The sequence below is a fragment of the Vigna angularis genome, chromosome 8 (genome assembly GCF_016808095.1).
Source record: "Vigna angularis cultivar LongXiaoDou No.4 chromosome 8, ASM1680809v1, whole genome shotgun sequence".
NCBI lineage: Eukaryota > Viridiplantae > Streptophyta > Magnoliopsida > Fabales > Fabaceae > Vigna > Vigna angularis.
This window is the reverse complement of record NC_068977.1, coordinates 32,759,637-32,787,375: the sequence shown is the minus strand read 5'-3', so window position 1 is coordinate 32,787,375 and position 27,739 is coordinate 32,759,637. Positions and strand designations below refer to the sequence as shown.

The following is a 27,739-nucleotide window of genomic DNA, read 5'->3' as shown; positions in this document are numbered from 1 at the left end:
CCACATGGATTTAAAGTAATTTAAATTTATTATTAAGTGTATCATGTTTTTTTATTAATTAAGAGTGTAAAATTTTACCTGATGAGTTCATAGAAATTAAACTAAAGTGAAAAGAAATTAAAGGCTTGGTTTCTAGCTTGGGCGTTATGAAAAAGTCTTGTATATATTTGCGTGATGCTTAAAGCTGACACAGACATACATACGGATTTAGTAGCATATGTTCTTACTTAACCTAACCCAACTTTAATTAAGCTAGAATAAGTGGATGTACTATATAAAAAATATTTTAAAAAAAGTTGACTATTGGGGCTTTAATTATGCATGTATATCCCTTTCAGTATTTAAGATGGAGTTTTGTGTTACAATTTTCTCTTTAATTAATAATTATCATAATTGCATTTATTAGGGTTGAATTCTGATGTTAACAATATGCTAATGCTTTCAACATGTGTAATCACTTTCTGAGTACAAAAACCATGTCTGTGACATTCAAGAAGCAGTTCATTTTGCATAACCAAAGATTACTATTAGATTAATGCAGAGACTTTCTAGTATTCGAAGGAGACAAAACTATAACTAAAATTTACACAATATTCAGTGTTCTTGTTTTAAGTTGATGTCGACAACTGGGTTTTTTTTTTATGTTGTCCTATTGAACATTAAAAAATTTAAAATACATTTTTACGTTGTAGTATGTTATAATCCTGTTTAATATATTTTAAAATATAAAAATTAACGTGAATAATATATTTTGAAAATACAATAAACAAGAAATTACAATATAAAATCGATTCAATCCACTGGTTAACCAAAATGATGGGTTAGATTGAAATTTTCAATCCATTAATAAATTTTGTCTCATTTCGCTTAATCTGTCAAATTGACAAATCAATCTATTTCCGTAACTTTTTATTATTTTAATTAAAAATAATTTAAAAGATTAATTTTTATTATTATATTTTCTTAAAATGTAAATAATTTAAATATGTAAATAATTTAAATCATTAACACATAAAATCTATTTCGTAACCTTTTTTAAATTAAAAACGATTTAAAAGATTAATTTTTGTTATTATATTTTCTTAAAATGTAAATATACAATAATGTGATAATTTAAATCATTAACACTTAAGTTACAATTATTAGTTATAATAGGATAATTTAACATATAAATGTAATATTTTAATTTATTTAATTAAGATAATAATAATTAATCAATTAAAAACTTAAAAAGTATGTATATAATTAAATACGTTTTTAATATTTATTTTTTATATAAAAAAATTAAAAATAAAACATTTAAAAAAGTGAGAGACTAACCTGACAATTCACTCATCGATGAAGTGAGTTATAATTTTTTTTTTTTTTACGAACTAGTCTATCTTGACTTATTTTTAACCGATCAAAAACATATATATTAGATGAAAATAGGTTGAAATGTTCTCTTTTTTTCACCTTTACCAAAAGTCCAATAAAGAATTCAAGTTTGTCTATCACTATTCATAAGAAAAAAAAATTATTTTCCATGATTTTTGGGCATGAGTTCTTGAAATGACGAAGGGTTTAGGTGGTCTTTTCACATGTTTTGAATTTCATGGTGTGTGTAGGTTACAAAGACGTAATTATCATATCTTTTGTTAAACTCTTCCCTACAATTTAATGCAACCACTAATAGCACACGCAAGTAGATATTATAATTTTCAATGTTTTATTTCCTTTTTCACTTGCCTGGTACATAATCTAAGAAGCTTAATTAAAATATTATTATGAACTGAGATGGCACGTGTCAGTCTAATGATGATAATTGATGAAATTTGGATAGGAATTTAGGGTAATTTTATGATTGGCAATGAATGAAGAAGGGTGGGTGTAATAGTGATGAAGGAAATGGTGAATAATGGAGGCATTGACCTGAATTTGTGAAGGGACACTTAGACACATATATAGAGACCAAGAAAGAGGGCCTAAAGGCTTGTTTGTTTGCTTCCACATATTTGTCATTCTAAACTCAATAATTTCAAATTCCTTTGTAACTTTCTTAATTCCTTTTCATCCTTCCAAATATTCCTTTCTAATCCCCTAGCAACTTCTCTAGTGTTTATCAATTTTCTTCTCACTCTATCACCATCTTTCAAAATAATGCATCCCACCCTACAACATCAATAATAGATAGAATATGTTTTACCAAAATTAGAGTAAGAAGTTTGTATACATCTTTATATACTTGCTAAAATCACTTTTAAACGTTATACATTCTTCATAAAAAATCACTTTTAAACGTTATACATTCTTCATAATGTTAAAACTAGTACAACAAAAACTTTTTATGTAGTTAAAAAGTATTTTTTTTATGTGAGTTTTAAAATCACTATAGATGTTTTCATTATGTTACAATTGTAAAAAAAAAATCTTATTATCTTTTCATTTTTAAATTCTTCATGAAATCCTAATTCTATTACAGGCAACATGTTTTATTCCAACCTCATACTTATTGTCATTGTGAATCACTCATTACTCTATTTCCTTTGCATCTTCGCTCACATTTGTGTGGTCTGCATTTTCACTAACTTTTTTTTGCCTCTAGTACCACTCTCATGTTGCAGGCTACTTTGCCAAGGAGGTTTTAGACTCTGGCTCGGGCATAGAAAACACAATAAACACATTATGATATTGTCCGAATAAACATAATAAACAACAATGACATACCTAATAGCACACCAACATATTAGGATTCAAGATTGGCCAAAACAAAAATGAGAGAAGCTTGCACAATGAGCGTGACAACCGAGTGCAACATAAGTAGGAATACTAGAGCCACTAACGAGAGAAAGAAGATGAGAGACAGTATGGGAGGGGAGCAATGCGAGGGAGGAGAGGTGTAAGCAAATCAGTGAAGTGCAGTAAGAGAGGGAGAAAGGGAAAAGAAAAAAATTAAAAATTTTATATCGATTATAGTGAAGAACCAACGTAATATATGTTTTTTAAATTAAAAAAACAATACGCGTTTATTTTCTATGCTAGTTCTTGGTATAAGACATAGAAAATCTTTGATTGACTACGAAATTATGGTCGTTCTTAATTTCTATGTCGGTTCTATGTATAACTGTTATAAAAAGTCATTTACTTTATTACAAAATTGTCATTGTACTCACTTTATATGTTGATTCTAACGATAACGGTCATAAAAAATCTTATCATGTTTACAGTTTTGTAACTAAGTCATTTATTATGTCGGGTGAATTATAATCGACATAATAAGTAATCATAAAAGATTATATTTGGTGTAATAATTTAAGAATGAGCTCAAAGTATCATTTTAAATATAAATAAGAAAGTTTGGTGGTATCTATTACAACGTTCAATAATAATACCAAAGTCAAGTCTTGTTTCTTGTCTTATTTAAATAAAGATAAATTGGTCTCATTATTATAATAAAAGTCTAATAATAACATGTAACATCCCTTCAAGATGCTATTAAAAACTTAGAAATGGTTCACATTTATTCTAAATGTATTTATTTTGTATCATAAAATAAAATTAAAATGTCCATTTATTTCATCAAATAAATGTTTTACTCAACAAAATTTATTTCAAATAATAAGAAAATATTTAAAAATAGTCAATAATTAAAATTTATCCAAAATACATCCGAAATAAAAGAAAATGCATTCTCAAAGTAATCCACACGCTTTTCACGGTTGTACATCTGAACCAACATATGCAACATTATCTACTACATATAACACAAGTCATACGATCATCACAAGTGGAAACCACAAGGACAAACATGCAAGGGTGAGCTAATTTAAAAAAAAAAACATAATAGTTAAACTTATAGATATATAATAATGACACCACATAACATGTCTCATTCAATCTTTTGTTAATTCATACAATAACACAATCAAATAACAATTATTGTTGTATCATCTAACAACAATGAATCCACATGTAGACTTGCTCCAAAAGGTTCAATAATCAACATAGTCCTCACATAGAGCTTACCATCCAAAACCAACTTACTTCTAAAGCTAAAACCACTCTTCATTCCTACTCACCAAGAGTCTCCGAACAAAGCCTACTTCCCCTACTCCTCCTTGAGCCTTACGGACGAAGTACAAAGGTGGAACTTCCAACCGCTCTCTTAAAGAGTCTTTTCGACAAAGTACACAAATGACACTTTTCACCACTTTCCTAAAGTGCTTCCCCGACGAAATACACATGTGTCACTTCCCAACACTCTTCCAAAGAGCTTTCTCGATGAAGTTCACCTTTGGTGCAACTACGTCAAGCCCACCAATCCCCGCTACTCTCCTACATATCACAATTGGAGTCATTAAGGTTAGCTCCCAAAGCCCCTCATAATCAATTCCTAAAGCCCCTTTACCTCCGGCCGAGAGCACACTTCTCACCAACATCATCACATCACATATGCAGGCATTATGTTCACAATAACACATATTTTATCTCATATTACCAAACAACCACATAACTTAAACTCACATTATTACTACATGCAAAATAGAATTAAGGCGATGGACAACATCCCTAACTTAGCACACAATCGTATTAACAACATTATTATATAAATATAAATAGAACAATAATGTATGACATATATATTTAACAACAAACATCAAAATATTATATTTGTCCTCCAAAATTTTATTTATTACATAAATCATTTACTCTCACAAAACAGTAATTAAACCAGATTGCAATTAAAATACACAACCGCAATTACCTTTAAAATAAACCATTTCAAAATTGAAAAGGCAGAAAACTATTATAACTTTATCCACTTAAAACATCAATGCATACAAATAAATATCAAGTGTCCAATCCAATTTCAACTTTATTCAAATAAATCACCTCCTGTGATTAACGTCAAACCACAACATTTAGTTTAGTGCTTCCAATTTTATCTTAAACTTTGATAAAATAAAATAATATTATTTAGTTTAATCATTACAGAGGTCCTTGTTTTTGGTTGGAAGTCGCAAATCGGTCCCTCAATTCTCTTTGTCTCAATTAGGTTCCTAATTTTGAAAAATGTAGCCCTTATCGTTAAATTAGTTGAACAACTTTAAAAAACAATAGTGAGACTTAGTAAACAAATTAATAATGTGGAATCAAATCAATCAGATGCTACCACATCATCATTTTCAACCTAAATCAGATGCTACAAATTTAATAGCAATTGTCGCATTGCATCAATTTTTCAAAATTAAAAATCCAATTGAAACAAAAAAGGTTGAGAGACCAATCTAAGACTTTCAACAAAAGACGATTACATCTTGAATGATTAAACCTATTATTTAATATCTCTAATAGTATATACATATATTTGTATATATTCCAACCAAATAAAAGTAATCAATCTCATTTTTGTCAACTAATATCATACATTAATAACAAAATAAATCATACAATCTCACAATTACAACCAGTTTAATTTTTAGCCCAAACACACTCATATGAACATTAATAATAATCCAATTAGTTATAATCAATTATGTCCATTCAATTTACATTATTTAAAATTCATAAGTTTATATAAATATAATAATATCTGCTACAATTTTAACAAAAATCCAAATTCGTAATTTATTTATTTTTTTATTTCAACACAATATAACTTAATGAATTCAAACACCAAAAGGCCATCATGAAATATTAATTGTCGAACTATATTTTTTAAACATAAATAAAATAATCAAAAGTATGATTATTTATACCCAAAAATATATATTATACTATATACATATGTATAATAGGAAAGTAAAGTTGCAGTTCCAAACTTGTTAACTTTTAGAATACACGAATTTTATAATATCTATTAGAAAATAAAATACTAATTTACCATTGTACATAAATTTTCATTTGTGATACATATGAAAACATCATTATGCTTCATTGTATATAAATTATATAATAAAACAATTCAAATGTGATATATTATCTAACCATATAATAAAATATTATACTTTACATTTATGTATAATAAATTAAATATATACAAATTTTTGATAAATTCTAGGTAATTACTTTTATACATTAACTATTTTCATAATATTTTTAATAAAATTACAAACCACAAATCAAATGAAAATAACTATACAAAATCTATATTAAAATAAAACCACCTATTATTTAAATTTCATATGTGTCATAAAAAACAAAACTAGTTATATGATCAAAGCATGATAAGTAAAATTGGAACCAAGACCTTATGCTTTAACACAAGATTTCTAACCAAACAAACTATCACAATATTTTATATAATAATAATAATTTAAGTATATATTAGTATCTATTATTTATTTTATCTCATATAAACATTTTTCTTGGATCTTACCAAACTAAAGTATATTGAAATAAATGGGTGAAAGAAAAATATCTCCCAATGTAAAAAAAAAACAAAAATTACCGATAAATAAAATCGATTCATAATAATGAAATTTCATTGGTAAAACAAAATCAGAAATTGAAAAGCGTTCATTTTATTGACGAATGTAAAAAAAAATCAATTGCCAACTTATTTTTAAAATGTGAATTACTAACATATTTACCAAACAATATTTAAAAATTAAATTACAAGTGGTTTTTAAAATATTTAATTACCAAAAAATTTTAAGAATTTATATAACCGATAGAAATATACATCGACAATAAAAAATCCATTTTACCGACAAACTGTACTAACATGTCTCTTACACATGAAAATATTTATTGGTAATAAAAGTTGGAAAGTCCATCGATATATTTTGTTAATAGTTATTAACAATATTTTTTCATCAATAGTTATGAAATTTCTTAGAGTGTTTATTATAGTAAATGTGTGATAAAGCCTAACTTATACTTAGGAAAAAAAGATTAAAAATTCAAGTATTGTTAAAATTTATACATAAAGTATAAGTAAAAGAATTACGTAACATATAAAAAAATGGGTTAAATATATTTGTAATATGTAAACTTGAAAACAAAATAAGAATTTGTCTTTGTCACAAATTTTAAAACATTTTTGTTTTTAAAATTTAAAAAGAATCAATATAATTATTTTAACTCAATGACCTTGTTTTTACATGTTAATCAATGTTTCTTATTGATATTTAAATTTGAACATAATATAAACAATTTAAATATTAGTTAAATTATTGTTTAAACATAAAAAAAATTAACTCAACTAAAGTATAAGAACTATATATATTAACATTAATTTTATATTAAAAATAAAAATATATTTAATCCTAAAATGTTTTGAAAAATTCTAAAGTTTTGAAATTTAGAATTAAATGATATCAATTATTTATTTATTTGACTTGTCCTGAGTATCCAACAAATAAATAAAGTTTTTATTTGTTTTTTTTCTGTTGCTGCATAATTTTGTTTTGGATCGTAAAATAAATATATTTATATCCTCACTCCTATTATACCTTTTTGTAAATTAAACAAATTTATAATATAAATTTTCTTTATAGATCACACAAAAAGTAATCTCTGTGATTTTCTTTATAGATCACATCAAGAATATTTTTGATTGATTTATGTATAATTTTCTATAGTCATTTGTGTATTAAACTCACATGAGATGTGATGTTTTTCTATTATCAGTTCATGAAAACGGATTGCTTAATCATTATGCCTTCAACATCTCTAAACATATCGTTCCTCGATTAAACTCCATGAAGAACAAGACAACCATTATATCATTCAATTCAAATTCTTTAATTTATTCTAAGAGCCATGGAAAATATTTATAATAGTAAATTTTAGTATTTTATTAGTAATAATAATTTTAATGAATAGAAAAATGTAAATTTTGGATATAAAATTATAGTAATTTTAGAAGGAGAGGTTCAAATTTTTGTTAACTTATTTAGTATCTTTTTTAAGAAAATTGAATAGTAAAAAGTGAATAGTGAATAGTAAAAAATGAATAGTGAATAGTAAAAAAAAAAAGGATAAGAATTCTTTAGCATGGAAGAAATTAGGATTCCTTAGCATGGATGGAATTAGGATCAGATTTAATCAAGTGGATGATTAAAATATTATTTTTAAATAATATTAAAATAATAAATAATATTAAAAAATTAATGAATAGTAAATTTTTTTTACCTATAAATAGCCATGGGAGGGAAGGGTATTCTGCACCAAGAAAAGAGGAATCAAGTGGGAGCTTGAGAAATAGAGAAGAAAGAGTTAGGGAGAAATTTTTAGTTGCAAGAAGAGTAGAGGTTCTGAAGGGTTTCGGAGAAATAAATTCAGAGCAAGAGGAGTCTGGAATAGAGGTAGGGGAGCTAACCTTTCTATGCTTTTACATTATGGTTTAGTATTGTTTTATTACTATTCATGTCTTGTATGAATACTGTTAATGCTTACTGTATATCTATCTATGTTGAAATTCGGTGTAAATATTATATGTTGTTGTTTTGAATCTGTAAATAAGAAATTTGTTAAAAACTAGTTGAGGAACACTTTGGCTAAGGAAAGACTTGGTACTTAAGTTGTCCATTGTGACGCACCTCTCTTTCCTGGAAGTCTACTCGACAAATTTTTAACTTAAATCCTATTGAACAGATTTTGTACTGTTAAATTATTGTGCAATATATGTGGTTGGAATGGAAATGTCTGATGAATTCATGTTATTGTGGTAGATATGGAATTATGAATTATAATTGTGATGATTGCATTTTATTATATTGGATTTGAATTTATGCATCTGAACATGTATGAGTATTACGGGGAGATGTCGTAAGGGTATAATATGAGTTGAGGAATGTGAGTATGGTATGAGTCTCGCGGAGAGATTCTGTAATGTCATGGTATGTGTATGAGGATTGTGGTGAGATTTCGTAATGAGTTAAGGAATGTGAGCATTGTATGAGTTTCGTGGAGAGATTCAGTAATGTTATGGTATTTATGTATATGTTGATGTTGAGGGTCCCGTAGTTGGAGGTTATCCTGATACTCTAATAATCATTCAGTCTCAAGTAGAGAATGATGAATTATGTGGTGAGAGGGGCAGAAGGTCCTGGTCTATGTGCCGGTTTAGGACATAGTGAGGGGACTAACCTTGTGAATGGTATGGAGGGCAGAATGTCCTGGTCTATGTGCCGGTTTTGGACATAGTGAGGGGACTAAGAATGACATCACAAGTGCGGAACCTCCCGTGACCGCTCATCAACGTATCATCCGGATGAGTGTCTATTGGGTATTGTGGTGTTTATTGGGTATCGTGGGATGAGTGTCTAATATGAATTGTGGTATGAGGGTGTCAGACATAATTACTATATGATGTTTATATCAAAATAATTATGCATGTCTTATAAATGATTTGTTGCATGTTAGCTCACCCTACTTGTTTTTGTGTTTGTGTATGTGCGATGATCGTATAATTCGTTATACGGGAGTAAATGAAGGAATGTCGTCTGATCCAGTGCCGATGAAGAAAGAAATAGAAGATTAAATTAGAAGAATTTGAGTTTTATTTATGAATTTGTAGTTGAAATCTGAATTTAAAACATATATATATATATATATATATATATATATATATATATATATATATATATATATATATATATATATATCAACTACAAGATTTCAAGTGTGAGATTACGGGATGTTACCGTAAATGTAATGCTACAATATATAAATTAATGCATTTTCTAGTGTGAGATTATGGGATGTTACATTTATCCCATCACATATAATTATTTTTATTCATATCCAATCATTCTTTGATGTATTATAATTTTTTTTATGTATTCTGAGTATAAAAAAAACTTTTGATTAAGTATTTTTTTAGTTGCTAGAAAATAAATTAAGCAAATTGAAGAAAAAAAGAAAGAATTGATGAGAAATGAAGGAAAATAATGTTATTGGGTTAAAGTAAAAAAATTAAAAATAAAAATATATACAGTTGATTGGTAAAATAATAAATTTTAATATTACATTTTTTTTCATAACTTATTTTTCTCTTTATTTCTCTCTTGAAAACCGAGGAATCCTTAAAATACAATCATTTGTTTTCCTTAGGTCACGTGGAATATCGAATGTTATTTAAAATATTTATAAATTATTAGAAAACGTTATAAAAAGAGAAAGCTAAGACACATTTTAACCTTTTTTTTTCTTATCAGTTTTAAAATTACACACAAAAAATATTGAAACGGTATATATTAAGTAAAGAAAAAAAAATGTGTGTATTTAATTAATTAAATTTTCTTGTTTTCTATAAACTTGGTAAAAAGGTGGTATAATTAATCATATGGATCACATGGATGATTTGAAATTTAAATTTTAAACATAGTATTTGTAAGAAAATTCATTAACTTATTATCTTAAGGTGATAAAGAAAGTATCAATCTATGATTAAACTCAGGTTTTATTGGTGTTGTATCTTGAGTCAACTTTCTCTTCTATAAATAACTTTCTCCTTATAAACCTAAGAAACCACCAAATCAAATGAAGAACTATATATAACAAATTGAGAATTATTTTCATAACTTAAATTCAGCAAATTGAAATTGTTGCACAACCTATTTAGAAACATATGATAAAAACTAAAAAATTATTAATCTTATTTTGTAGCTTTGCATAAGAAGCAAAATTTAAAGATGTCTTAATATAAAAATAAGTATTAAAGTCAAACACTTCAAATGAACAAGGTTCCAAACCAAAATCGTTATAGCCTTTGATTCTATATTAAACCAAAACCTATACTTTTAACACTTAAATAAAACCTTTCAATAATATCACCAAATACTATTAAATGAAGTTAAATAATGTTTTTCACTAGTATTATAATCAAGCACACTAATTTATCTGATTTCATCACTCCTAAAAACTCCATCAGTATCTTTATGCGTAACTATCCATATCTCTTCTATAATGAATATTGTTTATAAAATTGAAGAATAAATATATGCACAAAAAGCTACAAAGTAACAAGCCGTTAAATAGTTAGTTACGATCAACAGTAGTTATTAATTATTTAATCGTATATAATTTTTGTTAGAAAAATATTGTATCTTTCTTAATTTTATATTAAACTTAATTTGTCTTTTAAAAAGTAATTTAATTAAGTTTTAAGTATCACAAATTAAAAATATTTATAATTTGGTTTTTAAATTTTATTAAATGTTTAAAAGATTTCTTTTTCTAAAATATTCTGTTGCTTGATGTGATTCCTAAGGAAATGACTATTTCTGACTTCTTGTCTCTAAGATGAATTCTATTTTCTTTCTTTAATTTCTTCCAACTCAACTTGTTTCTTCCCTTTTTACATGTGTGTTGTTTGATCAGTGAATTGGAATAAATTGAATAATAAAAGCACAAGTTGATTAAAAAGTTGAAGGCATAAAGACAAAAATAATAACTACATCTGCAGACAATAAAATAAAAAACAATTTTAAATATATTTTAAACATTCAATACAATAATTTTTCAATAACAACTCAATTAAAAATATTAAATTTATAATTTACTTAAAACTTAATTTAGTCTTTTCAAAATCATAATCATATTTTTTTTTCTTATAGAACATAAATATTCTTTGCAATGACTAACGTTATAGAGTTGAATACTTAATACTTAACACTATTGTCAACAATAACTTTGTTTTTCAATATTTAACACAAATTCTGTAAATCAGTCTTGAAATTAAGTGATATGGTTAAGTTCAAACAGCCTTACACTAATTAATTTATTGAAGTATTTAATGGTATATTATTCTAACAAATTGGCTGTTGAATTTTTCAAAGCCTAAATTGCTATTTTCTTGCAATACCTTTTGAATTTAAAAGTGAAAATGTGTTACTTTGTTGCAGTGTTAGATAACAGTGACCTACAAAATATTGTGCAGTGTACTTTTTGACGTGACTCAAAAAAGAAAAAAACCTTATTAGTTAAACTTGGTGAGAATGTGCTTTAATTATATTTAGTGAAACAAAAAATATTTATATGTGTTTGATGATTTAAGTATAGTTTACATTTCATATATGAAAAATATAAATAATTCAAATTGATTTTAACATCATGAAATTGTGTTTGACTTAATTTTAAGTCAAACTAATGACCTATCTTAAAGTTATACTGTTTTTAGAGTAAAACCTTATATTTAAGTTAGTTCTTACAAATGAGAACTTAGTATTGCATAAGATATGTTTGGATAAGCATTTTCATCAATTAATACTTCTAAAAGAGAAAATAAAAATAGTTTTTAGTAAATAAAACTAGTTTGTACATAACCTAAAAGAATTATAAATAATAAAATCGTTTTGTAAATTATTTTATATAAAAGACAATTTTGACTTACGACTTTTTTAACTTAAGAAAATACTTATATTTTATTTTGTTCTTACTCTTTTATCCTACAAATATTTATAGAAAAGCTTGTTCAAACATATTTATAGTATAGTTTTTGTATTTGTTAGTTTAATCAACCTTTATATTTACATAAATAAGCATTTAAATATTTATGATTAGAATATATTTTTTTATTCCTATTTGGTAGTGGTGATAAAGCCAAGAAGAGGGTGCAAAGTCCAAAGCAATTAATATGGGCAGCAACACACATGAAGAAGAAGAAGAGGAGAAATGATTTTGCAATCAATTGCAGTATGATTGAAGAGTAGAAAAAGATAAAGAAAAGAGAAAAAAAAAAAGCATTTTCTTTTGAACATCCTTTTGACAGCAATGGAAAATAAAAAGTGTTGTAGGGCATAGGCTCCATCACAAACTAATCTTTCATCTTTACATCAATGAAAATAACTGGTGCCTTTTGCTTTCTCATTTTCAGTTTCCTTTTCTTTCTTTTTTTTTCCTTCCATTTTTGACTTTTATGCCTCTTACCATCTTTCTCTTAAATGCCTCAATTTAACCTAAAACTATTTATTTGGATGAATTCAACCTCTCCTATGCCATGGAATGTTGCCAAAATATTTTCTTCTAATATTTTCACCTAATTATATTTTCTTTTAATTATTTTAATCTGTTATTTATTATTATTTCTGTTCAATGATGTGTCGGGTTAGATAATATTAAAATATTAATATTATTTATTAGAGTAATGGTATCATGACATATTTTTACATTCATTTGACACATATTATAAGAATAAAATGGTCATAAAAGTGTAAACTTTTATATTGTTTCAAGAAAAAAGATAGTAGAAAGTAAATAAAGATAATATCAAATAAATGTAAAATATTTAGGTGTGTTAAAGAACTTTTACTCCATTTGTTATCTGTTATCCACAGATAATAAATATTTGTGAATAGTAATTATTTGTCACATATTTTATCTGCGTTGTATTTTTCTTCATCTCTATGTTTCACCTTATCAATTATTGTATATAGAATAATTTCAGTATATTTAAATTATTTTCTTTAACAATATAATCTTGCACGCATTCTTTATTCTTTTCCCTTGGACTGGGAACACAACAGATATGTTATTCCAATACTATAATAAATAGATTCTACAGTCCTGTTTCCAGGTAATCACAGTTTCCTTAATAAAATGTGTTTGAAGATGCAATATCAAATAATCACATACATGTTTAAGTTTCTTCTTTAATAGAAATGAATTAGTTAAATATCTTATAAATTTATAAATAAAAAAATTGAGTTAAAAGTTATATTATTCACTGAGATGAATACAATTATATTATATTTACATGGTGATAAAATATTGTCTATTTTAAATCAAGTCTTCAGGACTTGTATTTGATATCATTTCAAAAAAATCTGTTATCAATTGAAGATATTTTATGTGTATATATATAAATCCATATTTATATCTTAATGTGAAATTTTGTTTCTATCCTAACAAGATTTAAAATTTATTTTTATCATTATAAAATTTTTCACTTTTCTTAAAATAAATCTGTTATATCAATGGAATTTTTTTTTGGATAAACTAGAAGTTATACAAAACATCTTAATAATAATTTAAATATATATTTTTCTTTAATTTTTTAAAATGTAAAACCGAAGTTATAACTCCAAAATTGAAAATATATCATATGTCGTGATTAAATCTAATAATATTGTTAAAGAGGAAGAAAGTATCATGTCACTCCAACGGTGAATCTTGATCACTAAATGGTCATTCAAGAACTTCACAATTGATTCTGCAGGAAAATTACGAAAGGAATAACTTTATTCAGATTGAAAGCATATACTATTTATTAGTATTATTTCTATGGAAAGGAGGAAGATAAGCATCAAATAAAAGAGTGAAAAGAAAAAAGGATTTATGAAAATCCTATAATTAGGCATTATTATTTAATAAACTGCATAATCTGTAATTGAACGTTCAGAGTTATGCTTAGAATTATAAACTATTTATGGCCATTCTTTGGTTATTAAAAGTTACATAAAGATAAATTAATATTGGTATAAACAATTAAAAGTGTTCCATTGATGAGTTCGAAATTATAAATCTTCCAAATTTTCTGTGTTCAAGTTCTTGTTTATTTATTTTTTCACTCCGGTTTAATTCAAAAATTACCTATAGAAGATTTTTCGATGTCAAAATCAATATTTGTTAGACTGTTATAACTATTAATATACAATAAATGTTAAATCACCTTCTCTCAAACTTATATTTATAATTTTCGAATTAAATTTTAAATTAATGATAGTCTAATTGACAAAATTGTTGGTAATGATGATTTGCTTTAAATAATTAATATTAGCGTTAATTTCTTGATATTTTGACAGTTTCACCAATCATGGTCGCATGAGGAAATAGGGCATAAATTACAAGAATGAATGTAACTGGAAATTTTTAAATGATTCCTAACTGATTCTTAATTTATAATACTGTATTACTTGCATAGTTGTTTTCAAGTTACTGCGTCAAGCACAAGACCAAGAGTTTTACTCATAATCATTATTGGTAAAGATAAGACAAGCATGAAGAATAACATAAAAAATTTAGCAAAGTTTGGAGTTGAGAAGATAATTGGTAGAAAAGGGGATCAAATTCTTAAATTGCTTGATGCTAATTGCTTTCACAATAAACAGAACACATTTCACTGATCAGAAGTTGGTTTTATAATGTGAAGGTGATTACAAGAGATCCTCTTTAAGATAAAAGAAAATGCAAACAGGAATATGACTAAAGGTGAAGTCATTTTCAAGCATGACTTTTTGTGTAGAATGATTGGAATCTTAAGAAATGTTTCCAAGTTGTACTAACTTGGAAATTGGAGTTTACGATCTTGCAAAATGCAATTGGACCAAATTGGTGAAATTGCATAGCAGATAGATCAAGAAAACATTCAAATTTAGTAATTCCAAAATTTACGTGTTAGACATGTAGGATAAGGTCCTTTAACCTCAAGTAAGCATTACATCCGAATATTTATGGAAAAGGACACAGAATTCATAACAAAGGTTTCCTCGAGTAACAAGCTATACTAAGAAAGAGTAATACAACGTCGATGAAACAACTTCAAAGAAACCAGTCCAGCCTGCACTATTTATTGAACAAACTCATTATTTGTTAATTGGATAAATACTAGAGAGAGAGAAAATGGTCTAAAATAAAAAATCATTGCCAATATAGAATATCTAAAATAAAATTGTTCTGACTTAAGTTCATTAAAATAATACGTAGATGAAATATTATATTCGAAGTATTGTTTTTTTTAACCTTGAAATTTTTATTATGATTTTGTTTTTAAAAGACGTTTCAAAAGATCAGAAAAAAAAACTATGAAATTATTATTGGATATATCAAAATAAAGCTTAAACAAATATTAAGAAGTTTTCGTCGTCACATATGATTTTAATGTTACAATCTTAAGATCGTCTAGATAACATTATTAAGGTCAATTGTTATATTCAAGTTATTGTTTGTTTTGGAATCTGAAAGGTTTATTATAGTTTTACTTTTAAAAAATGTCTCAGAAAGAAAAAATGTGAAATTATTGAGTGTAAAGACACACTCCAAGACTAAGAGTTTTCATCACCACATGTTTTAACCTTAAGTTTATTGAAATGACATTGATAGAGTCAATTGTTACGTTCAAAATATTATCCACTTTAAACTTTTATCATAATTTTATCTTTAAATACTTAAGAGGGATTGGAAAAGAAAAACAACATGAAACTATTACGACATGTTGGAACAAGCTCCCTCAATACTAGTGGAGTTTTTAATTCTTATATATAAATTTCGTATTTCGATATGTTAATTGAGATAATATCGTTAAAATTAATCATTTATATTGTCCATTTTTAATACTAAAAAAATTGTGTTATGATTTTGTTCTTAAAAAATATTTCAAAGAATTAGAAAAAATATATATTTAAATTATCTTTAATCTTAATTCTTAATGAAATTATTGAATTTACAAAATATATTATATTTATAGATTATAAGATATATAACTAACTTTGATAAGTAATATATATAGGAACAAATGAATTTAAAAATTTTAGTGGTGTGTTTCAAATGGTAGTGATTCAACCACAAATTATTATTTTTTATCTCTGAAAGTGCTTTATAGAAATAAATTAAAACGGATTTATTTATTTTGTAAATTGATTTATGTAAATATATGTTTTTTCATTTATTAAAAATGTATAAAAAATATTATATTCCCTTTACATTTTCCATAAAAACATAAGATAATTTTTTAGAGTAAGCTTTTTTAACACATAAAATCTTCAAATCTCAAATTATATATTACACTTTATGAAGTGACTCCCTTTACATCTTTCACTACCATGTAGAATTGTTTGAAGTGGTTATTTGACTTCAAATTGTTTTCTTGCTCAAAACTTTAGAAGAATAACAATGGCACCTTAAATTACTGTTTAAATTTGTTTACATGTATTTGGATAAGGAACTTTAACCATTTTAAGAAATTGAAATATATAGTATTTAAATTATTTATAGTTGAATTATTTTTATTTTTTAAATAATTTGTTTGGACTCAGTAATTTTAATATTTTAAATTTCAATTTTTTTTAATCAAGTAGATTAATTTTTTTTATAAGACACAATTCTATTTTAAAAAAAATTGGCTCAACCTTTAAATCGGGTTGGTTTGCCTTGACCTTTTTCATGGGTTGACTTGTCTCAACCTTTTGACCTAAACCAACTCGTCTAGATCTCATCCATAATCAATTTTACTCATCATTCGTCTCAGGTCGAATCAACTTGACCTCAACATCAAATATTTCGCTAAGTTAGTCTAAGTCTAATGGTCAATCCAAGTCGACTAGGATGAAAGGTCAAGTTGAGTTGATTCAATTTGAAGGTCTAGCTAAGTAAGTCTTAACCAAGGGACGAGATTAATTGGCCTTGGCCAAAGTTTGATACTAATCAATCCTAGACAGAAGTTGAGACTAGTCAATCCTAGTCGAAGGTCGATAAGAGTCAATCATTGTAAACAAAAAATGAGTTTAAGGCCAATAAGTGGGGAGGGGGTTGAATTGGACGGGTAAAAAATAATTTTCAATTAAAATTTATGAAATTTTTTCACTTGATTCAAATTGACCAAGACTTTAGCATGCAACACTATTAGATCATGCATTTTAACCAATTAAAATGAGCAATTAATAGGTTAAAAATATGGTACAATATCTAATTATTCTCCACATAGAAAACATATGACAAACTCAAGTAATTTGATATCAAAGATCAATTAAGATATTAAGAAATAATAAGATTTGTTGAATGATTACTTGATTACAGTTAATTTACTTACAAAGATACAATTTACTAACTTTCTTGATTAGTTGAGTTAGAAACATAAATTTGCAGAAAAGATAAAATTTGTGTACCATTGATTCACTTACAATAAGCTACATCCAGTTAGCTAAAACAACCTGAGGTTGAATTTCCACTATCACAAGGAATTTCAAGATCCTTACATGCAATTTGACCAAAAATACAACCAAGCACAACATATTTTTACTCACACAAGAACAACACACAACATAACACAAACACATTCTTGTAGATCCAGAATCACACTAGAACCACCAAGCAATACAACGAAAAAAGGAATGACAAAACTTGGATGATTAACTCTTCCTAACTAACAAAATATCTTCTTCCAAGATCAAGATGGAGTCAATTACAACTCTAAAGCTTCACGAATAATCACACAAATTCCAATACTTCTGATTCTCTTTGAGAAAGTGTGTTGAATGAATGTTTGTATTTTCAAAAAGTGTTTTGTAGTTTAATAAAGTGTTAAACATCCTTTTTCATATACTAAGCAACTATAAGAAACATAACTCTAGGCTTAACAAGGACAAATACACAAATCTTCAAGCTTCATGGATTCATCAAATTCACAAGTTTAAGATAACAACCCTGACTGAAGGCTAAGGTAAGTTGGTCTTGGTCGAAGATCAAGACGAGTCGACTATCAAAATGGGTCGGACTGGATAAAGGTTCAGAAGAGTTAATGGGGATCGAATGTCAAGTCAAGTAAGCCCAGGTTAAGGTCAAGCCTCAAGTTGAGTAAAGTCAATTCGGGCAAAAGTTCGAGTGCAATTGGCTGGAGCCGAAGGGTCTAATCGAGCTGATTTGGGTAGAAGGTTGAGTTAAGTCAACTTAACCATAAGTTGAGACCAATTTACCTGAGCCGAACGAAGGTTGAGATAAGTTGATCTTGACCGAAAGTTAAGCTAAGTCGAGACAAGTCAATCTTTGTTGAAGTTTGAGATGATTTGGCACTGTTGAAGGTTAATTCAAGTAGGTCCAAGCCAAAGGTCAAACTGAGTAGGTTTGAGCTGAAAGTAGAGCCATGTCACTTGAGACAATGGTCCAACTTAGTTGGCCTAAATTGAAGGATCGAGTTAAGTCAGCTTAGACAGAATGTTGAATTGAGTCGACGAGATAAAATATTGATGTTAGTCACTCCTGATTATAGATACATAGATAGAGATGACTTTGACCAAATATAAAGTAAGTGTACTCGAACTCATAATTAAGTCGGGTCGATTCATATTAGATGTTGAGATGACTTAGCCTAAAGGTTAATACAAGTCAAATTTTTGACTTTTTTCAAACTTTTATATTATTTATTTTTCAACATAAAATTATTGGTTATTTTTTATGTTACAAAAATGATTTAATTAAAAAATATAAACCGAAATAAAATATATGACACATTTCTACAAACTTCATTTTATTTTCTGAACAATTTTTTTTTATACATAAAACAATATGTTTTATTTCGAAAAAAAACGACATTACCATCATATTTTGTTTCCTTTATTTGTTAAAAATTTACATTGAAACAAACTCAAGTAAAAAGAAAAAAAAATTAGAAAAGAGGAAGTAAATAAAAATAAATAGAAAAGAAAAGTGAATAAAAGAAATTGTAGGAGGGAGAAAAAACGAAAAAAAAAATACGGGGAGAATTTCTCTCTCTCTCTCAACTTAGCCTTAAAAACCCTCACTCTTTCTTTGAAACCTCTGTGTGCGACGCCGTTGCGACCTCCTTCCTCACTCTTCGCCGTCGGCCTTCGACCTTCCTTCGCACTCTCTCTTCAACTGAACAGAATTCCAAAGCAAGCAATCACTGACACAGTAACCAATAATGGCGACTCGTGACGGCGGCATGAAGTCGACGTCAATTAACGGTGTTAAAATGTACACCATAGCGTCGCAGCAACCTTCCCTCGCTTCCTGGCTCCCTTCTAAGAAGCAGAACTCTCATCGCAACGTTAAAAGTAACTCTCTCTGTCTCTCTGTCTCTCTGTGTGTGTGTGTAACCTTTCTCATTCATTCTTTCCTTCATCTTCTTCTTCTCTACGCGCTTCCCTCAGGTTATACGCAGAACCTGCAACTGCTCGAGGATTTGCGCTTCACCACCGCCGCCACTAAAATCAAGGCCACTCCCGACGGCGAATACATCGTGGCTTCTGGCATCTATCCGCCGCAAGTTAAGGTGTACGAGGTGAGGGAACTAGGGCTGAAGTTCGAACGCCACCTGGATTCTGAGATCGTTGATTTTCAGGTACTGAGAAACTGTGAAGCTAATTTCATTTGAAATAAATTAAAAAAATTAGTTTTGTATGTTCCTGTAGGTTTTTTAAGCACAACGTTTTATTTTTACTTAATTACTTTTGATAATATTTTCCGTGTTTGGATATTGTAATCAATCTCTTCTTACATTGGAACTTCTAGCTTGAATTGAATAAAGAAGTTTGGTTTATATTCGACTTCTGATAGCTGTGCTTCATTTTACTTATGTTTACGTTATTGGTTGGGTAACTAACCGTTACTGCATAGCTTCATTTGAAGTATAAAAAGTTAGGTTTGTATTCCAGTAATTTTTATGCTCATTTGTTATTTTATTATGTCTCTCTGCTTGTAAATTGTAAGCAACCTTTTACATGGGGATTGGTTGGCTGCGGAAACTTTGTACCTTCAATTGAAATAGAAAGTTAGGTTTATAATCCAATTGTTGTGGTGTTTTTTTTACAATATGTTTTTACATTCATCAATATTTTCTGTCTTTGTAAATTGTAAGCTTATTAGGGATAAGTTTGTTGAGGTAACAACATAGCTTCAATTGAAATAAAAAAGTTAGGTTTGTATTCCATTTGTAGTTATGCTCCATTTTGTTTGTGGTTACATTACTTAACCTTTTCTTTGTGTTGAAAAATTGTGATCGATATTTTTTGCGAGAGATTGGTTGGTTGAGGTAAATTTGTTTTTTGCTGGTGTAGGTTCTGACAGATGACTATTCAAAACTTGCATTTTTATGTGCTGATCGCTCTGTTTACCTGCATGCGAAATATGGAAAGCACTACAGTTTGCGGATTCCAAGGTTTCTTCTCTGGGCTTTTTGTGTATTGATTCCTGTTAGAGTTTAAAGTGTGATTTGTGCTGTAAAATGGATCTTTATGGTTGTCATTTGGTAGGATGGGGAGAGATATTACTTATGATTGCTGGTCTTGTGACTTGCTTTGTGCTGCGTCATCCCCAGATTTGTACAGAATAAACCTAGAGCAGGTGTTTATATTACAGCTTTCTATTTTGGCAACATCTACAGTAGCACGTAGATACCTTAGTTTTTCTATTGGTTGAGTTTTGAAAAAAGCGAAATACTGAATGGAAAACTTCTCTTTTCTGAATTGTTAGGGCCGATTTCTCTCCTCACTTAGCACACAGTCCCCTGCATTGAATGTAGTCTGTCGAAGGTAATTACTAGAACTTGAATGCTGGTTCAATGCTTTATTTTCTGAAATTATTAAAGCTTTATACATTATTGTTTACATACATTGCTATTTTATTAAATCACTGGAACATAAATTTTGTCTAAATTTTAGCAAGGTTCATGGATTGGTTGCCTGTGGTGGTGAAGATGGTGCTGTGGAATGCTTTGACATGCGAGTGAGATCTTCAGTTGGTAGAATTGATGCTGTTGGACCTAGTGGTGATGTTGACCAGGTAGCAAATCTACTCTCTCAGTAGCCTTTTCAAGGCATAGGAATACTGTGAGAATGTATCAAGAAATTTTTATATTTGATGCGCCGAAGCTGTTGTTGTAAGGCTAGTATCATGCATTACAATCTCATATGTAACCTGCTGTGCTTTTACTTACTTGCATAAGTTTCAAATTGGCAGGAAATATTTATCTTTCCCCTTTGTTCATATCATAATAAAAATTGAGGTTCTAGATTTGTTTGTACGTTTCTTTGTGTAATTGACATCTTAACCTTTCCATATTTGTAGGAGGTCACTGCATTGGAGTTTGATGAAGATGGTGGTTTCTTAATGGCTGTTGGAAGTAGTGCAGGAAAGGTATGATGCTACTTAAATCATTGGTTGTGTGACTTGTGTCATTATTAGTACCTTGGTGGAAAACTTTGTAGTACTTATATCACCTTCTTTGTGACTGAATTGAACATAGGAATATCTGTTGTTATATAGAATTTAAGGAAAGGTTGTCTTCATCCCACCTTTGTAGTTTTACATATATGGAGGTATACTTTTATTTTAAGACAAGACAAGCTTATTTCATAAGGGCAATGTTAAGAAATAATTATTCCAAAATCTGAAGCTATTAAGTGGAGTTCCATGAATGGTTTTATTTATCTGGCAAGGATTCTACATAATTTTACTCCATACACTCTTCAGTGACATAGAGTAGACATAATGCAAAAAAGAAAAATTGAAAAAAGAAGGAAATCCACCATTCTGTTGAAGAACATGTCCCCAAAAAAATGTGATGAATTATGGATATAATATAAACCCCAAAAGTGAAAGTGTTTGGCTCAAAGCTACCTTGTAATACACGACAGCCTATTGAGTTTGAGATGGGACAATCCACAAGTTCACTGTACCTTTTTCTGAAATTTGATTTAGTTTTGAGCAATGAGGGTAGAAAGGTTCAAAATCTTGACCATTTCGTCTTACTTTGATATGATGTCACGGACTAAGTCTCAAAAGCTTAACTTGTTAATTGGAGGTCCAAGGAATGGTTTTATATCTCTGACACGATGTTTATGACTGGGCCCAAAACGCAGTTGGATTTTTTAGGAAGAAATGTGCAGGATTCATAAAGTCAGAAGACAAGTTATTACCTTTCACTTGATGATTTATTTTAAAATGATTAGACTTCTAGGGGATCATATCTAATTTAAAAAAAGTACACGATGAAAATAGGACATAATTCTCGTGGCTGCGTAGAGGATGGATTAGTTTCATGTTTTTTTTTTACAATTGCTTTTCATTAGACAAATGTTTATTATTTTTAAGAGAAAAAAAAAAAACACCTTGTGGGAACACAAATTTGCTTTCTAAACAAAATCTCCATGTTTGTCCTCCCTCTTTAACATGGATATTTTATACATTTAATATCATGTGTGCAGGTTCTCATCTATGATCTGCGTTCATCACATCCTCTACGGATACAGGATCATATGTAAGTTGACATTTCGATTTGTGAAATTTGTGTGTTTTAAAAACATAATTGTCTCTTTAATTATTGATTGGTTAAAATTTTTTCTACAGGTATGACAGTTCAATATTGGATATTAAGTGGCATCGTACTCTTAACTATGAACAACCAATGTTGATTACCAGTGATAATCATGTTGTTAGGATATGGGATCCTCAAACGGTATAGGACTTGTGGCTCTTTCATATTTCAGATTAATAGTTCAACTGTTTTTCTCCTCATTGATTAGTGCACCTTGGTCATTCTTGTTTTTATTCATAAAATTGTCCTGTGTAGTGTTTATTTTAATTAGTTGGGTCATTCAGCAGCATTTACACGAGAAAGAATGGTCAAAATTCATGAATCAAATTGTGATAAGTAGGACATCCACAATATTCTATATTTTGGGGATAGGTGTTATGTTAGACTTTAAAAACATGTTCTTAAGGTGTTTTTTCTGCAAATTTTGCTGAGTGGTATATGGTTATAGATAAATAGACAAATTTCTTTGTACCAAAAGAGTGACTTAAATTTATATTAATATGTTACTTATTACCTTCATATTGTGGTTCTTTTGTTAGTTTGTGTATCCACAATTTTCTTGATAATGTTTTAGCAATATATAAACTAAATTGTACATGCATAGATCTTATGTTTTTAATGAGCTCAGCATCCCTCGATCCTAAACATTTAGGTAATAGCTGCATTTAGATTGTATTTTTATTCAGCATGAGTTGTTTTAATAGATTAATCTTTTTCCAGGGAGAAGGCTTGACCAGCATTGAGCCAACAACAGGAACCATAAATGACGTGTGTACATTTCCTGGCAGTGGTTTGATCTTGCTGGCCTTGGACTGTAGTCAAATACCATCTTACTTCATACCAGCACTTGGACCTGCGCCTAAGTGGTGTTCTTCCCTAGAGAATTTCACTGTATGTTCTTATTATTTTAATGATTGGATTTTAATCTAGTTATCTTTGTTGTGACATTACAGTTACTTTTACAGGAGGAGCTAGACATGGGTGGACAAACAACTATTTATGATCATTACAAATTTTTGACAAAGGAGGAGCTTGAGAGATTAAATTTGACCAATCTAATTGGCACCAATCTACTTAGAGCTTACATGCATGGCTTCTTTATCAATCATGCATTATACAAAAAGGTGGGTCGTCTTTGGTGTTTTTTCTTATTGACATGTATTTCTCCAGTTGAGATTCTGATATCTTTGTTTTTTCCGAGAGCCTAACTGAGTTTTCGGTTTTTTATGGAACTTTTTATATGTTAAGTTGGCAAAGGAAAACCATGTAATATATTAGAGCTTACATGCATGGCTTCTTCGTTAATCATGCATTACACAAAATGGTGGGTTGTCCTTGGTGTATTTTCTTATTTACATGTATTTCTCGATTTATTGAAATGTTGATATCTTTGTTTTTTTGACGAGCCTAACTGAATATTTTCACTTATTTGTGAAACTTTTTATTTTGTTAAATTGGTAAAGGAAAACCAGTTAATATATTAGCTTATTGTAACATGTTACCTTAATGGCATCTTACATGTCCAAACATCTAAGAACTTGCAAAGCTTCATGATGGAGATCCTTTTCTTGCATTTCTTATGTGTCAATTTAATTTTGTAAGCCATATTTAATTTTACATTGTAAATTGGCTAAATAATCTGTTGTGTTCAAAGACCATTTTGTCTCGTTGCAGCACTTTTGGTAGAAAAGGGACACATAATTGTCGCCTTGTGGTTTATGTCCATGGTGTTTTATGGTTGAAGGCAGATTCTCACATTTTCAAGGGTGTCCCTTGGCCATTGATTTGATTTTTGATAGATCAGTATTTCTGATTTGTACTTTGCTCAGAGCAATTTCAAGGAAGTTAGCTTTTTTTTGCATGCAAAAAGACTAGATATCTTTCCTCATTTTTCCCCCTTTATTGAGTTTTACATGTTCTGTTTTGGAGAATATCAGATCCTCAGCTTAGTTTGTACTTTCCCTGGTCTCACTCTAATTATATTATATATATTAAATATTTTTATCTTGATGGTAATGGTAGCGGCAGTAATCACCTTAATATTGTGGTTATTTTTCTTAGAAATTGCTGGACTTGGAGTACTTTTGGTTTATGTCCATGGTGTTTTTATTTGAAGGCAGATTCTCACATTTTCAATGGTGTCTCTTCTTGGCCCTTAAATTTGATTTTGGATGGAGAAGTTTTGGTGACTCGTATATTTCTAAGAAGTTACATTAAGACTAGATGTCTTTTCTCATTTTTTTTCCCTTCATTTTGTGTTTTACTTTTACCGTTTTGGAGAAAAGCAGATCCTCCGCTTAGTTTGTACTTTTCCTGGTATCCCTCTAATTATTATAGATATTTATATATACACACACACACATGCTCGCACATACATACATATATATATATATATATATATATATATATATATATATATATATAGATATATTTAGGTGTATATATACATATATATTAAATATTTTTATATTGACTAGTTATGGTAAAGGAAGTAATCATCTGTATATTGTATTAGTTTTGTCCTATTACATGATGCATAAATTATTTTGTAGGCTAAAGCGCTGGCTGATCCTTTTGAATATGAAGCTTATATTGAACAACAGAAGCGAGAAAAGATGGAAGCTGAGCGTGCCTCACGAATCACGGTAAAACTGATTTTGTCACTGATCATTTTAGTTTTTCTGTTCATACTTTACGTAGGTAGGATGATATAATGATTTTTAATCCATTACCGTGCCTCTCCTTGCAGGTCAAGAAAAAGTTACCCAAAGTTAATCGGGCCCTAGCTGCTCGCCTCCTAGAAAGTGAAGAAGTGGAAAATGAGAAGAGAGATGCTGATGACGATGAAACTAAAAAGGCCTCCAAGAAAAAGAAAGGTCTTAGCATGCAAGATCTTCAAGATGAACGATTTAAAGCAATATTTACGGATGAGGTACTGTAATATGAAATATGGCAGTTGTTTAAGTCTTTCCAATGCTTTTATCCTCTCTCCACGGTCCTTCTATTCTATAACTACTTTCAAGATAGTATCATAGCGGCTACCTTTAAAAGATTATAACTTTCCACAACCCTGAATGGATTTAATTGAATTTAACGCCCTCCTTTATATATTAAATTTTGGGGTACTGATATATAATTATTGTACTGGTTTTTCCATCCTAGTTAAGCATATCATTTTAATTTTTTCGTGGATGCTCAATGGAGATTTATGCATACAAGAACTTTTAACCACAAATATCAAACTCAATTGCAACATTGAAATATTTGAATGCATGTAACTGTTTGTTATGACTTATGACTCCTATTTCTTTATTCGAGACGATTCTCTTTCTTACAGTTATTACTTATGTGGTTTCAGGATTTTGAGATTAAGGATACCTCACAAGAATATCTGGCTTTACATCCCATGGGTTCTAAGAAGCAAACATCCCTGTTAAATGAACATTTTGAACCTGTCATGTCAGATGATGATCAAAGTCTAAGTGATTCTGATGCATCAACATCATCACATGACGAACCTGCAAACGGAGTGAAAGACAAATCTCGAGTTCCTAGGTGAGAATCTGTTACTAAGTTTTTTTTATGGTTTCTTTTCCTTTGTGGGAGATAGATGGGGTGATCCGTTAGGATATGTGGAGCAATTCAATGATTTTTTTTTGTAATCAACAAGATTTCTTTATCTGATATTTTATAAGATATAAACTACATGTGTATGAAATTTTCTTATGTATCTTTTTATTCTGAATTAATTGCTGATATGCTTTTTTACATAAAATGCAGAATGTATGAAATTAAGAATGAACAGCATGCAGAGGCATTCTGGAGCAAAAAATCACTTGCAGGGGAGGAGGCACTTCCTATGGGAGACAGAGTGGCAGCTCTGAAACATGAACAGCAATCATCTCGTGTTCCAAATGGTGTTAAGCAGGGTCCAGGAGGATCACGGGAAATCACTTTCACCTCGAGAAGCAAAGCTAAGTATAAGGAAGATGAGGAAGATAAAGAGGTCCCACAAAGGAAGAAGAGGGGAGTACAATCCTTGGGGCTCAAGCCCAACAGACCTGTGTTTCGTGGTCAAGGGAGAGGGAAACGAGGGAATGGCAGAAGAGGACGTCGATAACGACCTTAGACACAGTAATTTGATTCTTCTTAGATCTTGTTTCTTTCATTTTTATGGCTCAGTTTTCCATCCATGTAGGGTCTTGTGGGTTGAAGGCGCACAGGTTAGTACCCATGGCTGCAGGGCCACACACTCTCTCATACGTAATATGTACCTTAATATCTTTACATTTTTTATCTTTTCCCCAAGATAAAACTAGTTTGTGTGGAACCTACCTTAATTGCTATAATTTTTCTGTTCAAAGGTCTAGGATAATCTCAAATGTTTAATGTTTAATCATAGGAATATGAGTTTATCTCCCTTTATGTGAGAATGTAACATACAATCTCAATATTGTGTTAAGTATTTTCATTCTTTGGGGCTGAATTTTCTCATTTATGTTTAGTTGGTGGGTTTGCTGTAAGGTATGACAATGAAATGTTAATTGACGTTGGAAGATGAGTTGCTACTGCTACTGCATGGCTTCATTAATGGTTTTTTGTTCATGGTAAATAGCATGTTATGAAATTTATCCAAACGTGAAAAATCAAAACTTGAAGTGTACTTTTACTTATTCGATCTGGAATTGTACTTTTACTTATTCGATCCATCAGTTAATGAAATCAATCACATATACTTTTTGAAGTTCTAATCAATTATCAATT

At 28.7% G+C, this 27,739-nt stretch overlaps 1 protein-coding gene across 1 annotated transcript; it reads left to right on the top strand.

Annotated features, from left to right (window-relative positions):
• The first annotated feature begins 19,386 nt into the window (after positions 1-19,386).
• LOC108345902 (uncharacterized) lies at positions 19,387-27,461 on the top strand. Its single transcript, XM_017584749.2, has 15 exons — positions 19,387-19,715; positions 19,812-20,002; positions 20,718-20,818; positions 20,913-21,003; positions 21,133-21,191; positions 21,321-21,441; positions 21,727-21,795; positions 22,866-22,918; positions 23,008-23,116; positions 23,696-23,866; positions 23,941-24,099; positions 25,528-25,620; positions 25,725-25,907; positions 26,334-26,530; positions 26,756-27,461. The coding sequence occupies exons 1-15, from the start codon at positions 19,583-19,585 to the stop codon at positions 27,093-27,095; spliced, it is 2,070 nt and encodes a 689-aa protein (XP_017440238.1). The 5' UTR covers positions 19,387-19,582; the 3' UTR covers positions 27,096-27,461.
• The last annotated feature ends 278 nt before the right edge of the window (positions 27,462-27,739 follow it).

What these genes read in the sequence shown, in the direction of transcription:
- LOC108345902 (XM_017584749.2), top strand. Translation starts at nt 19,583, where the DNA reads ATGGCGACTCGTGACGGCGGCATGAAGTCGACGTCAATTAACGGTGTT. An exon ending in TTGAATGTAGTCTGTCGAAG is followed by an intron (nt 21,192 to 21,320) that starts GTAATTACTAGA and finishes TCTAAATTTTAG; the next exon opens with CAAGGTTCATGGATTGGTTG. An exon ending in GACAAATCTCGAGTTCCTAG is followed by an intron (nt 26,531 to 26,755) that starts GTGAGAATCTGT and finishes CATAAAATGCAG; the next exon opens with AATGTATGAAATTAAGAATG.